We start from the raw sequence: 17,500 nt of genomic DNA, 5'->3' as shown, positions 1-17,500 counted from the left end.
AGCTGGAAAAGTAAGTGCATCTCTATCCTCCTTTAAAAGCGCTCTAAAACAACACCTCCAGGCAACTTCAACACTTTACTAATACCCTCCTCCATTCACATCCCACCTCCCCTGATTGTAAATAACCTAATGTAAATAATCAAATGTATTTCTATGTTCTCTGCTGGCTGTACATATCCTACTAAGTCACACCTACACTGTTTCAATGTCCATTTCTCTGTTGATGCAATTGTTGATAACAGAAGTACTGATATCAACCAAAGCTCCTCATCCCACCCCCGGATTGTAAATAATGTAAATAATTCAATGTATATACTATGATGAGGCTTCACGGTGGCAGAGGGGTTAGTGCGTCTGCCTCACAATACGAAGTTCCTGCAGTCCTGGGTTCAAATCCAGGCTCGGGATCTTTCTGTGTGGAGTTTGCATGTTCTCCCCGTGAATGCGTGGGTTCCCTCCGGGTACTCCGGCTTCCTCCCACTTCCAAAGACATGCACCTGGGGATAGGTTGATTGGCAACACTAAATTGGCCCTAGTGTGTGAATGTGAGTGTGAATGTTGTCTGTCTATCTGTGTTGGCCCTGTGATGAGGTGGCGACTTGTCCAGGGTGTACCCTGCCTTCCGCCCGATTGTAGCTGAGATAGGCGCCAGCGCCCCCCGCACCCCGAAAGGGAATAAGCGGTAGAAAATGGATGGATGGATGGATACTATGATGAATTACCTGTGTGATGACTGTATTATGTTGATAGTATATATTTGTACCATGAATTGATGAAGGTGGACCCCGACTTAAACAAGTTATTGGGGTGTTACCATTTAGTGGTCAATTGTACATAATATGTACTGTACTGTGCAATCTACTAATATATGTTTCAATCAGTCAATCAATCAAAAACTCATTCAGAACGTTCAGTTTTTTTCCCACCATTTTCAAAGAAATTCCTGCTTTCCCCAAAATTCCCAAATTTCCATGAAATTCCAATTGAAAAGAATGGGACATTTTTCTAAATTTCATAATTCCCACATTTTGTATCCGATTCAAACTGTTCCAACTTCAAAATATTCAGCCTATTGAGGAATTGTGTGCTGGACTTCGACAATTCTAAAAAAACACACCCCAGATTCCCTATAATTCCCCGTTTTTAGGGACATTTTCCCAATTCAACATGAATTATCAATTTTTCAAAGTTCTACAATTCCCACATCTTTTTATCCATTCAAACTGTTCCAACTTCAAACTATTCAGCCTGTTCAGGAATGACGTGCTCTCCTTCAATAATTCCAAAAAAATCACGGATTTCCAGGAAATTCCCATTGAAATGAGTGGGACATTTTTCCAAGTTGCACATTTGCCACATTTTTCAAGCTATTCAAAGCATTCCAACATTCCAACTATTCTTCCATTTATACTACATTCTGTCAGCATTTCACTTCAACTCCAGCATCTCATTGTTGTTGTTTTTTCACTGTAGCTGAACACAATCCTATTTATTCCTACTGCAGCTGTTCTCTTTGGGGTCTCCTCACTTCCTGAGTAGCAAGGTCCTCTGCAGGGGACATTTTTCTACCAGCACAATGAGGATTGTCAAGTGACAATGTGACATTTAAACTTGGACACAAACACTCATCATTCAAATCATCAAACACAAAGTGCCTTCCGTCACAAAAAGTGTGACCATAATCTCCAGACTTTCAACTAATGTGAATGTGTGACAGTCCGTAAGTCAGCTGGTAACGTGTTCCAGAGTCTGAGACCAACAGACTCTGTTTTTTTTTTTACAATTGTTTTTAACATGGCTGTGCAGCACTTTGGAAACGTTATTGTTGTTTAAATGTGCTATATAAATAAAGTGGATTGGATTGGATTGAAACAGCGAAAAAACGATATCAATAAGTATCGTGATGGACACCTGATCTGTATCAATAAACAATGTGTTCCATAGGTACTTTCCTTTCTTGGTGGGAAGAGAGAGGAAGTATGGAAGCAAGGTTGGTTGGTAATCGTGTGACACCAATCAGGTGACAGTATCAACTCTCAACTTGGCACAGAGTGAGAAGAGAAAGTGAAAATGAAGAAATTGTGCATCAAAGGGGAGCGCATGTGGTCTGTACATGATGCAAGGCACCACAACACCTTAGCTCACCCTTTAGAGCACTGCTGTAACTTCCTGCCACTAAACCTGCAGAAAATAGTTCTTCTCAGGTTTCTATGTTTTACATTTTCACACTTTGCACTATTTCCATACACTTCTTGAAGCACTTCTTCCACATTCATGATTTAAAGATGTTATTGTGAAGTTTTCAATGTGATTTTACTATTTTGTTGACATTGTCTTCATCCTTGATAGCTGAGAATGATCACCATAGGAAGTTACATTTACAATGAACCAAGACTGTCCCATACCAACATTTCGGTGCCAAAATGTATTTCCATACTTTTCTAAATAAAGGGAAGCACAAAACAGTCATGTTTGTCTTTATTGTAACTAAAAATCTTAGGGTACATGAAACATTTATTATTGTAAATAAATCAAATGTTGAACATACTAGACAACTTGTCTTTTAGTAGTAAGTAAACAAAGACTCCTAATTAGTCTGCTGACAAATGCAGAACATATTGTGTCATTTATCTACTTATTATTTTCTACACATTATGAGGGACAAACTGTAAAAAAATGATTATTCATCTACTTGTTCATTTACTGTTAATATCTGCTTATTTTCTGTTCTAACATGTTCTATCTACACTTCTGTTCAAATGTAATAATCACTTATTCTTCTTTTCTTTGATACTTGACATTAGTTTTGGATGATACCACACATTTAAGTATCGATCTGATACCAAGTAGTTACAGGATCATACATTGATCATATTCAAAGTCCTCATGTGTCCAGGGACATATTTACTGACTTTATAAACATAATATGAATTTTAAAAAAAGGGAAACAATTTTGTGATGATAAAAAATATTGATGTAATCATAGTAGTATGTACTTGGTATCATTACAGTGGATGTCAGGTGTAGATCCACCCATAGCGTTTGTTTACATTGTGACGATGGTGAGCTATTGTATCCTCCTACGCTGTGTAGTGAAGCATGTTTCGCTAGTCCTCATCCTGCAGTGATAATGGTACTTGTAAGAAACTTACTTTATTTGTTGCCACTGAGACCAGGATTAGTGATTTAGAAGTAGCTAAAACCCTGTGGATGGATGTTAGCTGCATGTCTTAAAGCAGCTCTTCCTGAGGGTGTTTCAGTGTTAGAACTTCACCTTTATCTTGACTTTTTACACCAAAATGCGTCCATTCTCCCTTTTCTGTCTACACTCTGTGTCTGCTTGTAAGTACTCAGTGTGTGTGCGCTGCCCAACATGCTCCTGTGCTCCTAAAACCAGCAATGTCACAATGTTTTATTAGTATACCAATACTATACTAGTAGCAATATACCGTACAACCCTACAGTGAAGTATATTTACTCCTTGTTTTAAATAGTTGATAAAACATAACAGAGTATAGTTTTCAATAAGTGATGAACATCACAGATAATAGAAATACTTTATAAAACATCACAGATAGTATAAATAGTTGATAAAACATCACAATATAAATAGTTGATAAAAGATGACAGATAGTAATAAAACATCACAATATAAATAGTTGATAAAAGATGACAGATAGTAATAAAACATCACAATATAAATAGTTGATAAAAGATGACAGATAGTAATAAAACATAACATAGTATAAGTAGGTGATAAAAGATGACAGATAGTATAGAAGCATGCTAACAATCAGTCATTGTCTCCAAGGTCCTGGAGAAGTTGTCTATGATCACCACAAATGAGACATGGATATATTTTATACATGTTGTATTCTTCCTTCTGTGTTGCAATGTCCACCAATCCTGACACACTACCTGTCCACTTCTGCACCTTCAACCCTGACACACTACCTGTCCACTTCTGCACCTCCTTCTTCAAACCTGACACACTACCTGTCCACTTCTGGTCCTTCAAACCTGACACACTACCTGTCCACTTCTGCACCTCCTTCTTCAAACCTGACACACTACCTGTCCACTTCTGCACCTCCTTCTTCAAACCTGACACACTACCTGTCCACTTCTGCACCTTCAAACCTGACACACTACCTGTCCACTTCTGCACCTCCTTCTTCAAACCTGACACACTACCTGTCCACTTCTGCACCTCCTTCTTCAAACCTGACACACTACCTGTCCACTTCTGCACCTCCTTCTTCAAACCTGACACACTACCTGTCCACTTCTGCACCTCCTTCTTCAAACCTGACACACTACCTGTCCACTTCTGCACCTCCTTCTTCAAACCTGACACACTACCTGTCCACTTCTGCTCCTTCAAACCTGACACACTACCTGTCCACTTCTGCACCTCCTTCTTCAAACCTGACACACTACCTGTCCACTTCTGCACCTCCTTCTTCAACCCTGACACACTACCTGTCCACTTCTGCACCTCCTTCTTCAAACCTGACACACTACCTGTCCACTTCTGGTCCTTCAAACCTGACACACTACCTGTCCACTTCTGCACCTCCTTCTTCAAACCTGACACACTACCTGTCCACTTCTGGTCCTTCAAACCTGACACACTACCTGTCCACTTCTGCACCTCCTTCTTCAAACCTGACACACTACCTGTCCACTTCTGCACCTCCTTGTGTGTGAATTAAGTGAATTATATTTATATAGCGCTTTTCTCGAGTGACTCAAAGCGCTTTACATAGTGAAACCCAATATCTAAGTTACATTTAAACCAGTGTGGGTGGCACTGGGAGCAGGTGGGTAAAGTGTCTTGCCCAAGGACACAACGGCAGTGACTAGGATGGCGGAAGCGGGAATCGAACCTGCAACCCTCAAGTCGCTGGCACGGCCACTCTACCAACTGAGCTATGCCGCCCTTCTTCAAACCTGACACACTACCTGTCCACTTCTGCTCCTTCAACCCTGACACACTACCTGTCCACTTCTGCACCTCCTTCTTCAAACCTGACACACTACCTGTCCACTTCTGCACCTCCTTCTTCAAACCTGACACACTACCTGTCCACTTCTGCACCTCCTTCTTCAAACCTGACACACTACCTGTCCACTTCTGCACCTCCTTCTTCAACCCTGACACACTACCTGTCCACTTCTGGTTCTCCTTCTTCAAACCTGACACACTACCTGTCCACTTCTGCACCTCCTTCTTCAAACCTGACACACTACCTGTCCACTTCTGCACCTCCTTCTTCAACCCTGACACACTACCTGTCCACTTCTGGTTCTCCTTCTTCAAACCTGACACACTACCTGTCCACTTCTGCACCTCCTTCTTCAAACCTGACACACTACCTGTCCACTTCTGCACCTCCTTCTTCAAACCTGACACACTACCTGTCCACTTCTGCACCTCCTTCTTCAAACCTGACACACTACCTGTCCACTTCTGCACCTCCTTCTTCAAACCTGACACACTACCTGTCCACTTCTGCTCCTTCAAACCTGACACACTACCTGTCCACTTCTGCACCTCCTTCTTCAAACCTGACACACTACCTGTCCACTTCTGGTCCTTCAAACCTGACACACTACCTGTCCACTTCTGCACCTCCTTCTTCAAACCTGACACACTACCTGTCCACTTCTGCACCTCCTTGTGTGTGAATTAAGTGAATTATATTTATATAGCGCTTTTCTCGAGTGACTCAAAGCGCTTTACATAGTGAAACCCAATATCTAAGTTACATTTAAACCAGTGTGGGTGGCACTGGGAGCAGGTGGGTAAAGTGTCTTGCCCAAGGACACAACGGCAGTGACTAGGATGGCGGAAGCGGGAATCGAACCTGCAACCCTCAAGTCGCTGGCACGGCCACTCTACCAACTGAGCTATGCCGCCCTTCTTCAAACCTGACACACTACCTGTCCACTTCTGCTCCTTCAACCCTGACACACTACCTGTCCACTTCTGCACCTCCTTCTTCAAACCTGACACACTACCTGTCCACTTCTGCACCTCCTTCTTCAAACCTGACACACTACCTGTCCACTTCTGCACCTCCTTCTTCAAACCTGACACACTACCTGTCCACTTCTGCACCTCCTTCTTCAAACCTGACACACTACCTGTCCACTTCTGCACCTTCAAACCTGACACACTACCTGTCCACTTCTGCACCTCCTTCTTCAAACCTGACACACTACCTGTCCACTTCTGCACCTCCTTCTTCAAACCTGACACACTACCTGTCCACTTCTGCACCTCCTTCTTCAAACCTGACACACTACCTGTCCACTTCTGCACCTCCTTCTTCAAACCTGACACACTACCTGTCCACTTCTGCACCTCCTTCTTCAAACCTGACACACTACCTGTCCACTTCTGCACCTCCTTTTTCAAACCTGACACACTACCTGTCCACTTCTGCTCCTTCAACACTTACACACTACCTGTCCACTTCTGCACCTCCTTCTTCAAACCTGACACACTACCTGTCCACTTCTGCACCTCCTTCTTCAAACCTGACACACTACCTGTCCACTTCTGCACCTCCTTCTTCAAACCTGACACACTACCTGTCCACTTCTGCACCTCCTTCTTCAAACCTGACACACTACCTGTCCACTTCTGCACCTTCAAACCTGACACACTACCTGTCCACTTCTGCACCTCCTTCTTCAAACCTGACACACTACCTGTCCACTTCTGCTCCTTCAAACCTGACACACTACCTGTCCACTTCTGCACCTCCTTCTTCAAACCTGACACACTACCTGTCCACTTCTGCACCTCCTTCTTCAAACCTGACACACTACCTGTCCACTTCTGCACCTCCTTCTTCAAACCTGACACACTACCTGTCCACTTCTGCACCTCCTTCTTCAACACTTACACAGTACCTGTCAACTTCTGCACCTCCTTCTTCAAACCTGACACACTACCTGTCCACTTCTGCACCTCCTTCTTCAAACCTGACACACTACCTGTCCACTTCTGCACCTTCAAACCTGACACACTACCTGTCCACTTCTGCACCTCCTTCTTCAAACCTGACACACTACCTGTCCACTTCTGCACCTCCTTCTTCAAACCTGACACACTACCTGTCCACTTCTGCACCTCCTTCTTCAAACCTGACACACTACCTGTCCACTTCTGCACCTCCTTCTTCAAACCTGACACACTACCTGTCCACTTCTGCACCTCCTTCTTCAAACCTGACACACTACCTGTCCACTTCTGCACCTCCTTTTTCAAACCTGACACACTACCTGTCCACTTCTGCACCTCCTTTTTCAAACCTGACACACTACCTGTCCACTTCTGCTCCTTCAACACTTACACACTACCTGTCCACTTCTGCACCTCCTTCTTCAAACCTGACACACTACCTGTCCACTTCTGCACCTCCTTCTTCAAACCTGACACACTACCTGTCCACTTCTGCACCTCCTTCTTCAAACCTGACACACTACCTGTCCACTTCTGCACCTCCTTCTTCAAACCTGACACACTACCTGTCCACTTCTGCACCTTCAAACCTGACACACTACCTGTCCACTTCTGCACCTCCTTCTTCAAACCTGACACACTACCTGTCCACTTCTGCACCTCCTTCTTCAAACCTGACACACTACCTGTCCACTTCTGCACCTCCTTCTTCAAACCTGACACACTACCTGTCCACTTCTGCACCTCCTTCTTCAAACCTGACACACTACCTGTCCACTTCTGCACCTCCTTCTTCAAACCTGACACACTACCTGTCCACTTCTGCACCTCCTTTTTCAAACCTGACACACTACCTGTCCACTTCTGCACCTCCTTTTTCAAACCTGACACACTACCTGTCCACTTCTGCTCCTTCAACACTTACACACTACCTGTCCACTTCTGCACCTCCTTCTTCAAACCTGACACACTACCTGTCCACTTCTGCACCTCCTTCTTCAAACCTGACACACTACCTGTCCACTTCTGCACCTCCTTCTTCAAACCTGACACACTACCTGTCCACTTCTGCACCTCCTTCTTCAAACCTGACACACTACCTGTCCACTTCTGCACCTTCAAACCTGACACACTACCTGTCCACTTCTGCACCTCCTTCTTCAAACCTGACACACTACCTGTCCACTTCTGCTCCTTCAAACCTGACACACTACCTGTCCACTTCTGCACCTCCTTCTTCAAACCTGACACACTACCTGTCCACTTCTGCACCTCCTTCTTCAAACCTGACACACTACCTGTCCACTTCTGCACCTCCTTCTTCAAACCTGACACACTACCTGTCCACTTCTGCACCTCCTTCTTCAACACTTACACAGTACCTGTCAACTTCTGCACCTCCTTCTTCAACTTCTGCACTTCTTCCTGCTGGCGCTTTAGCTCCGCCTCCAACTGCGCCCTGCTCTCCTGACTGGGCTTTTCTGAGAGAAGAGTGCGGGGTTCAAACAGCAGCTTGTTTAAGGTTTAGCGCTCCACGTCACCAGCGTCTTACCTCTTTTGGTGCTGTGCCTTCCTCCCTCCTCTTCCTGTTCAGGGTCCAGACTCTCCCTCTGGGAAAGAAAGAAGACTTGATTCAGTGCTGTCTTCTAACTGCTCACCAAAGAGGGGGGTGGGTCTAATACCTGTGTGTCTTCCTGCTGCCACCTGTCCATCACCTCACACGTCCTGGCGTACACCTGCTGCATATGACATCATCATCATCATCACATTCACTCAGCTGGCGTGCACCTGCTGCGTATGACATCATCATCATCACATTCACTCAGCTGGCGTGCACGTGCCGCGTATGACATCATCATCATCACATTCACTCAGCTGGCGTGCACGTGCTGCGTATGACATCATCATCATCACATTCACTCAGCTGGCGTGCACGTGCCGCGTATGACATCATCATCATCACATTCACTCAGCTGGCGTGCACGTGCCGCGTATGACATCATCATCATCACATTCACTCAGCTGGCGTGCACGTGCTGCGTGTGACATCATCATCATCACATTCACTCAGCTGGCGTGCACGTGCTGCGTGTGACATCATCATCATCACATTCACTCAGCTGGCGTGCACGTGCTGCGTATGACATCATCATCATCATCACATTCACTCAGCTGGCGTGCACGTGCTGCGTATGACATCATCATCATCATCACATTCACTCAGCTGGCGTGCACGTGCTGCGTATGACATCATCATCATCACATTCACTCAGCTGGCGTGCACGTGCTGCGTATGACATCATCATCATCACATTCACTCAGCTGGCGTGCACGTGCTGCGTATGACATCATCATCATCACATTCACTCAGCTGGCGTGCACGTGCTGCGTATGACATCATCATCATCACATTCACTCAGCTGGCGTGCACGTGCTGCGTATGACATCATCATCATCACATTCACTCAGCTGGCGTGCACGTGCTGCGTATGACATCATCATCATCACATTCACTCAGCTGGCGTGCACGTGCTGCGTATGACATCATCATCACATTCACTCAGCTGGCGTGCACGTGCTGCGTATGACATCATCATCATCACATTCACTCAGCTGGCGTGCACGTGCTGCGTATGACATCATCATCATCATCATCATCACATTCACTCAGCTGGTGTGCACGTGCTGCGTGTGACATCATCATCATCACATTCACTCAGCTGGCGTGCACGTGCTGTGTATGACATCATCATCATCATCATCATCCTTATTACATTCACTAAGCACACCTTGTTGGCCTGCAGGTCACATGACTGTGGCTCCAGCTCTGCAGGGGAAGCACACGTGGGGTCAAAGGTCATGTTTACAGCTGCAGTGTGAGCCAACCTACAAGGTGCTCACTCAGACATCGGTGCACAGTCTCGGCGTCGGCTCTGATCCGGTCCAGGTCTTGGCTCACTGAGCCGATCATTCCCACCAGCACCTCCTTGAAAGGCCAATCAGCAGCTGGGTCATGTGACTTGCTCACCTCACTGCTGGACAAGTCCCGAGTCTTGCTGGACAGGTTCTGCAGGATCTGCACCTTCTTCTCAGCACGCTCCTCCAGGATCTCCCGCTCTTTCTCCAGACGCTCGCTGATGCAAGCAGACATAGTCACACCTGCAGTGTGCTGCTGCTGCCTTGCTCAAGGTGCTCACCTGAAGTCTTTCTCCATCTTCATGAAGAGCTCCTTGAACTCTGCGCTGACCTCTTCTCGAATTTGAGCCTCTACAACTAAACGCAAGGCGGCCTCCTTGTCCGACTGACACACACATAGGTATTAAATACACACACGCATTAAAAACACACACACAGGTATTAAAGACAAACAGGCACGCACACACACAGGTATTAAAGACAAACACACACGCACACACACAGGTATTAAAGACAAACACACACACACACACACACAGGTATTAAAGACACACACACACACACACACACACACACACACACACACACACACACACACACACACACACACACACACACACACACACACACACACACACGTAGGTGAGAGGTGAAAGTCTTCCAAGTGCTGCTGTTTTGTGTCTGACTTTGACACCTTCCTACCATCTGCTGGTCCTCCAAGGTCTTGTTCCCCTCCTGCGCCTCCAGCACCGTTCCCTCCATCTCACTCTGGTCCTCTTCGTCCTCCTGGTCCCACCCTTCACCGTCCTCGTCCTCCGCCACATCTTCTAGACCGCTCTCCCAAGCCAGCAGCGAGCTCTTGCGGCCCCCCGTCCTGCGTGGCTCGGCCTGGTCGATGATGATGGACAGTTCCATGGCTGACCTGTGGGAGGAGGCATCCAGGCTGACGGGCCTGTTGCTCAACACCACCACCTAGATGACACACACAGACCTGCTGGACTGAGGGCATCACTATTCAGAGTGCTCAACATGGCTTCAGTCTTGCTAGATCAAACAGCAGCTTCTGTAGCATGGAACACAATACTAAGTACAACTGTTGCTTTGTATTACAAATGTTGTACTTTTTATCTTCTATAAGGTGTCTACTGACAGATATAAGTTACAACTATACACTACTTTGTCTTACAAATATTGTAACTGTAGCGACTAATAATTATTGTAATTTGTTTTATTTCTCTAAAAACTGAGTAAGTTAATTTCATAAAAGGAAATTTAAATAAAAATGCATAAAAGTTCATAAGAAGGCTTTATTTAAGTTAATATGGTTAAAATGTCATGTCATGCCCTTTTGTTAAGTTTGTGGGCATGCTTTTGTTTTGAAGTGTCTCGATTGGTCTGTGAAGGGATATAAGGAAGCTGCTTCCGGGTACGCGTGAACATTTGTTTGATGCAATGAGAAGGGATAAAGAGAGCGACTGATGGTAACAAGGACGAAAAAGTGTCACAAGGACTTTCAGCGTTTGGGTTATAAGAGCCAGAAGATCACAATTTCCTCCTAAAAGAAGCATGCAGGCCAATGAGGTATTTGTTTGTCATTTCTGTTTGTGTTTTACTTCGGTGAAATGTTTGATTCACATGCTGTGCATGTTATTATTTTTAGGTTTGTAACGTGTTTTATTAACAGTTTTCACGGTGAATTGAAGGGAAAGAAAGCCTTCAATAAAGCCATTGTGTCAGTGCTGTCTGGAGGGAGTTACACATATTGTACTTTTTATCTTCCATAACGCGTCTACTTTGTATTTTAAATGGCAACAGCGGAGGATACATGTGCATGTACGAGCCAGTCTTCCCCACAACAAGAGGGAGGAAAAGAACATCAGACTACAATGGTGGACCCCTGCAAAGCATTCTGGGTAAATTTCTGCTTCATGTGGATAATCTGCTGACATCAAAAATTCCAAACATCTTGTTTGGAGAAAGTAGCAAGTTGATGTTTCCAGGTCTTGTCCAAAACACCTCCAGTTGCCCTTTAAGACACTGTTGTTAGCTGCTTTTTATCTGGACTCCCTGTCATGTGATTGATTGTTTTCTGCAAGAAGTGTAGATCTGACTGGACTTGTGCTACTTTTGGACATGACAATGATCAGCACCTTCTGGGCAAGGGCAGAGAACTTCAGGACGTTGAGCGTCTCGTCCGCGCAGGCTGCGCTCTGGTTGATGTTGACCACCATGGTCACCTTGCCGGCACCACAGAAGAAGAACTGCAGGAAATGAGTCAGCTTGGACTCCCTGAAGGGAATGTGATGCTGGATCCTGCACAGGTCACAAGGTCAAAGTATTGTCAGGTGACCAACAGACACACAACATACTTGGCCTGCTGGTTGAGCCTCATGGCGTTGATGCACTTCCCAAGTGTCAAGAGGGAGTTGTTGATGTTTCCCGCCTCCTTGAGGCGCTCTCCTGTGTTGTGCGTGCGGGAGCAGCGCTCGGAGCCGGCCAGGTCGCACAAGGCCAGCCTGCACACACACGCACACACACACACAGGAGCTTGCTACACAATCTCTGGCCGCGTGTCACTCACTCGCTAATGCCCAGGACTCTGGGAACGCCACTGTCCTCCACCCGCAGGATCCTGATGGAGAAAATGCTGTGGCTGCAAAACAAAGATGGCCGCCGGTAACGACTAGGGTCTGGCGCCGGCGTGACTAGATGGAGGGAACAGAAAGTGCCTCACCTCCTGCTGGACAGATGGTTAAGTCTGGTGGAGGAGAAGCTCTGGTTCTTCTTTCCGATCTTCATCACCCTGTAGGCCTCCTCCAAGCTGCTCACCTGGATCCACTTCAGGTCTGCACACACGTGGCCAAAATGTCCCTGTAAGTCCCTCCGCTGCAGGCAGGAGGCGGAGCTTGTTACCTTTGATGAAGGAGTTTCCTTTCACGTCCTGAGACACTCGCAGCACCGTCCTCCTGACGTGTCTCAAAGGCACCTGAACACACACGCACACACACACCTATCAGCATGTGACATCAAGAAGTAGAGAGACTGATTGAATTCGGCATTTCGACCTATTTATTTTTCTTTTCACAACAGATACAAAATACCACGTCTAGTACTTGGAACAATGACATCATAAACATTTTAGAGGCAGTATCACGTTTTCCCTGCATTTGAAAATATTGCCTTTTTTTCTCCAATTGCAGCACTTAGGTGGCCACGCCCCCTGCCAGGTTGTCCACAGTATATCTCTTCAGCAAACTTTTTTTACACTTCTGTTTTGTTTGTTTTGCTACTGCCAGATCTGCAGCACAGGCTCATTAAAGGAGCCCCACCGGTTTCATGATCAATCAAATAACGCGACAGTGATGGATGGACAAGAAGATGACAGAAAAGATTTCTCTGCAAAGTTGGTGTAAATATCTCAACAAATAAGAGATGACTACATAAGTCAAGAAGAGCTGCCAGCAGCTCACACATTCTCATACTTTATGTACTATCAAGGAAGAAGTAATGTCAGCCATCTTGACAAAAGTCTCAACTATAATCTACAGAAATGTTTTTTTGGAAATATTGAAAAAATGGCAGGAGGAAACCTTACAATGTATTGAATCCATAAAGTGTATAACATGGAGTAGATGAGTTATTGTCGTGTAGACAAATTTGACACGAACATATTTTCCCAGGAGATGTTTGGAAATAAAATGTTGATGTTCCTCTAAGACACATGTGGTAAAGGTGTTTGATGCTTTTTCATGATCAAACATGTCACTACTGGAGGTGTAACACAATCAGTGTAGGTGTATCACAATAAGTGTAGGTGTACAATTACAATAGGTGTATCATTACAAAAGGTGTAGGTGTATCATTACAATATGTGTAGGTGTATCATTACAATATGTGTAGGTGCATCATTACAAAAGGTGTAGGTGTATCATTACAAAATGTGTAGGTGTATCATTACAAAAGGTGTAGATGTATCATTACAAAAGGTGTAGGTGTATCATTACAAAAGGTGTAGGTGTATCACCTGCTCCAGTAGGTCATGAATGTTGTCCTTGTAAATCTCACAGAATGAAACCCAAACTGAGAAGCCAACATTCGATGGGACGTCCAGAAAGGTCTTGTTGCTCTCACACACACTGTTTACACTGCAGTCAGAGCTGAGAGACGAGCCTGTACACACACACTATTATTACAGTGGGTTTTTCACTCCCACACCAAGCAGTGATGCATGCAAACACACACACAGACAGACAGACACACACGCGCATGCACACACACACACACACACACACACACACACACACACACACACACACACACACACACACACACACACAAAAGCAGAAGAAGACACTCACTGTCCAGACAAGTTGAGCGAACAGAGGTGAGGTGATTCTGCAGAGAGAAGAGAAGATGATGAGAAGGTCCTCCAGGTGGTGTGTACATGCAGAGAGAAGACAAGGTCCACCAGGTGGTGTGTACATGCAGAGAGAAGACAAGGTCCACCAGGTGGTGTGTACATGCAGAGAGAAGACAAGGTCCACCAGGTGGTGTGTACATGCAGAGAGAAGACAAGGTCCACCAGGTGGTGTGTACATGCAGAGAGAAGACAAGGTCCTCCAGGTGGTGTGTACATGCAGGGAGAAGACAAGGTCCACCAGGTGGTGTGTACATGCAGAGAGAAGACAAGGTCCACCAGGTGGTGTGTACATGCAGAGAGAAGACAAGGTCCACCAGGTGGTGTGTACATGCAGAGAGAAGACAAGGTCCACCAGGTGGTGTGTACATGTCACCTCTTTAAACATCCTCAACAGGTTCTTCTTGCTGCTGCTCTCAGCTGTCTGCTGATCTGGAGTCAGTCGGCTGAAGTCTCGACAGCGCTGAGGTTTGAGGTCACAGCGAGTGTAGAGACGACCTTGGATGCTGTTGAAGATGGCCCACAGAGACCTGGGCAGCAGACCACTGTCATGGTCAGGACCTGGACACACACAGTCAGTGCATCATGTTGTACACACACATTCAGTGCATCATGTTGTACACACACAGGCAGTGCATCATGTTGTACACACACAGACAGGCAGTGCATCATGTTGTACACACACAGACAGGCAGTGCATCATGTTGTACACACACAGACAGGCAGTGCATCATGTTGTGCACACACATTCAGTGCATCATGTTGTACACACACATTCAGTGCATCATGTTGTACACACACAGACAGGCAGTGCATCATGTTGTACACACACAGACAGGCAGTGCATCATGTTGTACACACACAGACGGCAGTGCATCATGTTGTACACACACAGACAGGCAGTGCATCATGTTGTACACACACAGACAGGCAGTGCATCATGTTGTACACACACAGACAGTCAGTGCATCATGTTGTACACACACAGACAGGCAGTGCATCATGTTGTACACACACAGACAGTCAGTGCATCATGTTGTACACACACAGACAGGCAGTGCATCATGTTGTACACACACAGACAGGCAGTGCATCATGTTGTACACACACAGACAGGCAGTGCATCATGTTGTACACACACAGACAGGCAGTGCATCATGTTGTACACACACGGACAGGCAGTGCATCATGTTGTACACACACAGACAGTCAGTGCATCATGTTGTACACACACAGACAGGCAGTGCATCATGTTGTACACACACAGACAGTCAGTGCATCATGTTGTACACACACAGACAGGCAGTGCATCATGTTGTACACACACAGACAGGCAGTGCATCATGTTGTACACACACAGACAGGCAGTGCATCATGTTGTACACACACAGACAGGCAGTGCATCATGTTGTACACACACAGACAGGCAGTGCATCATGTTGTACACACACAGACAGGCAGTGCATCATGTTGTACACACACAGACAGTCAGTGCATCATGTGTTGCTCACCCAGGAAGGTGAAGGTTTTGCCAGCATTGGTGACTCCGTAAGTGAACACCAGACAGTTTTCTCCTTGCAGAACATCTTGCACCAAACCATGGACTGAGCCCTCGAAGACTCTCCTCTGACTAGCATCTGGCCCAAACACCTGGCAGGAAGTGACATCATCTCACATGTTGATCAGGAGAAAGTGTGTGTGTGAGTGATTACCTGTGTGAAGGTAAACTTTTGAGCAGTTTGTGGGAGGAGCTTGTCGCCCTGTCGGGTGGATTGACTGGTCCTGGGAGCTTTGAGGACCACCGTGTTTGGTCCCTCCAGGGTCACACAGTCCTGATCCTGTTTGTGATAGACCATGGTCATGGTTACTCCACTTGTTTGTGATAAACCATGGTCATGTTAAGTCCACTTATTTGTGATAGACCATGGTCATGGTAAGGCCACTTGTTTGTGATAAACCATGGTCATGTTAAGTCCACTTGTTTGTGATAGACCATGGCCATAGTAAGTCCACTTGTTTGTGATAAACCATTGTCATTTGGAGTCCACTTGTTTGTGATAGACCATGGTCATGTAAGTACACTTGTTAGTGATAGACCATGGTCATGTAAGTACACTTGTTTGTGATAAAGCATGGTCATTTAAGTACACTTGTTTGTGATAGACCATGGTCTTGTTAAGTCCACTTGTTTGTGATAGACCATGGTCATGGTAAGTCCACTTGTTTGTGATAGACCATGGTCATGGTAAGGCCACTTGTTTGTGATAGACCATGGTCATGGTAAGTCCACTTGGTTGTGATAGACCATGGTCTTGTTAAGTCCACTTGTTTGTGATAGACCATGGTCATGGTAAGTCCACTTGGTTGTGATAGACCATGGTCATGGTGAGTTCACTTGGTTGTGATAGACCATGGTCATGGTGAGTTCTCTTGGTTGTGATAGACCAGGGTCATGGTAAGTCCACTTGGTTGTGATACACCATGGTCATGGTAAGTCCACTTGGTTGCGATAGACCATGGTCATGGTAAGTCCACTTGGTTGTGATAGACCATGGTCATGTTAACTCAATTTTACTGCACACGTTGTGTGTTCACTCTTTGTCTTGTGTTTACTCCTTGTCTGCGCACCTTGTATTGTGTGTCACTGCACATCTTGTATTGTTTGTCACTGCACACCTTGTATTGTGTGTCAGTGCGCACATTGTACTCTGTGTCAGTGCGCACGTTGCATTGTGTGTCACTGCGCACGTTGCATTGTGTGTCGGTGCACACCTCGCATTGTGTGTCACTGCGCACCTCGCATTGTGTGTCACTGCGCACCTCGTATCGTGTGTCACTGCGCACCTTGTGTTGTCTCAAAGTTCTTGTGTGATGTCTTATAGTTGTTATGTTATGTCTCATAGTGGTTGTGTTATGTGTCATAGTTGAGTGATGTCTTCTAGTTGTTGTGCGATGTCTTCTAGTTGTTGTGCGATGTCTTCTAGTTGTTGTGCGATGTCTCATAGTTGTGTTGTGTTATGTCTCATAGTTGTGTTGTGTTATGTCTCATAGTTGTGTTGTGTTATGTCTCATAGTTGTGTTGTGTTATGTCTCATAGTTGTTGTGTTATGTGTCATAGTTGTTGTGTTATGTGTCATAGTTGTTCTGTGATGTCTTATAGTTGTTGCGTGATGTCTTATAGTTGTTGCGTG

General features: G+C 45.5%; 1 protein-coding gene across 3 annotated transcripts in view; it reads right to left on the bottom strand.

Moving 5' to 3' along the window:
• The window catches only part of LOC133535863 (kinesin-like protein KIF20A), a 34,455-nt gene that overhangs the window by 10,051 nt on the left and 6,904 nt on the right, over window positions 1–17,500 (bottom strand). Inside the window, exons 4-21 of one of the 3 annotated variants that reach the window (XM_061875868.1) lie at window positions 16,022–16,147; window positions 15,821–15,959; window positions 14,686–14,870; window positions 14,251–14,287; window positions 13,917–14,062; window positions 12,806–12,878; window positions 12,627–12,738; window positions 12,474–12,545; window positions 12,262–12,408; window positions 12,043–12,205; window positions 10,595–10,864; window positions 10,174–10,277; window positions 10,059–10,110; window positions 9,878–9,962; window positions 9,766–9,803; window positions 8,659–8,712; window positions 8,529–8,586; window positions 8,359–8,457 (exon numbers count right to left, since the gene is read on the bottom strand). In XM_061875868.1, coding sequence (XP_061731852.1) covers window positions 8,359–8,457; window positions 8,529–8,586; window positions 8,659–8,712; window positions 9,766–9,803; window positions 9,878–9,962; window positions 10,059–10,110; window positions 10,174–10,277; window positions 10,595–10,864; window positions 12,043–12,205; window positions 12,262–12,408; window positions 12,474–12,545; window positions 12,627–12,738; window positions 12,806–12,878; window positions 13,917–14,062; window positions 14,251–14,287; window positions 14,686–14,870; window positions 15,821–15,959; window positions 16,022–16,147 — 1,960 coding nt within the window. Of the gene's footprint in view, window positions 1–8,358; window positions 8,458–8,528; window positions 8,587–8,658; window positions 8,716–9,765; window positions 9,804–9,877; window positions 10,111–10,173; window positions 10,278–10,594; window positions 10,865–12,042; window positions 12,206–12,261; window positions 12,409–12,473; window positions 12,546–12,626; window positions 12,739–12,805; window positions 12,879–13,916; window positions 14,063–14,250; window positions 14,288–14,685; window positions 14,871–15,820; window positions 15,960–16,021; window positions 16,148–17,500 lie in introns of all 3 variants that reach the window. The other 2 variants (XM_061875867.1, XM_061875866.1) reach the window with 2 other exon arrangements.

This window comes from Nerophis ophidion, linkage group LG17 (assembly GCF_033978795.1).
Source record: "Nerophis ophidion isolate RoL-2023_Sa linkage group LG17, RoL_Noph_v1.0, whole genome shotgun sequence".
NCBI lineage: Eukaryota > Metazoa > Chordata > Actinopteri > Syngnathiformes > Syngnathidae > Nerophis > Nerophis ophidion.
This window is presented reverse-complemented; position numbering and strand designations above follow the sequence as displayed.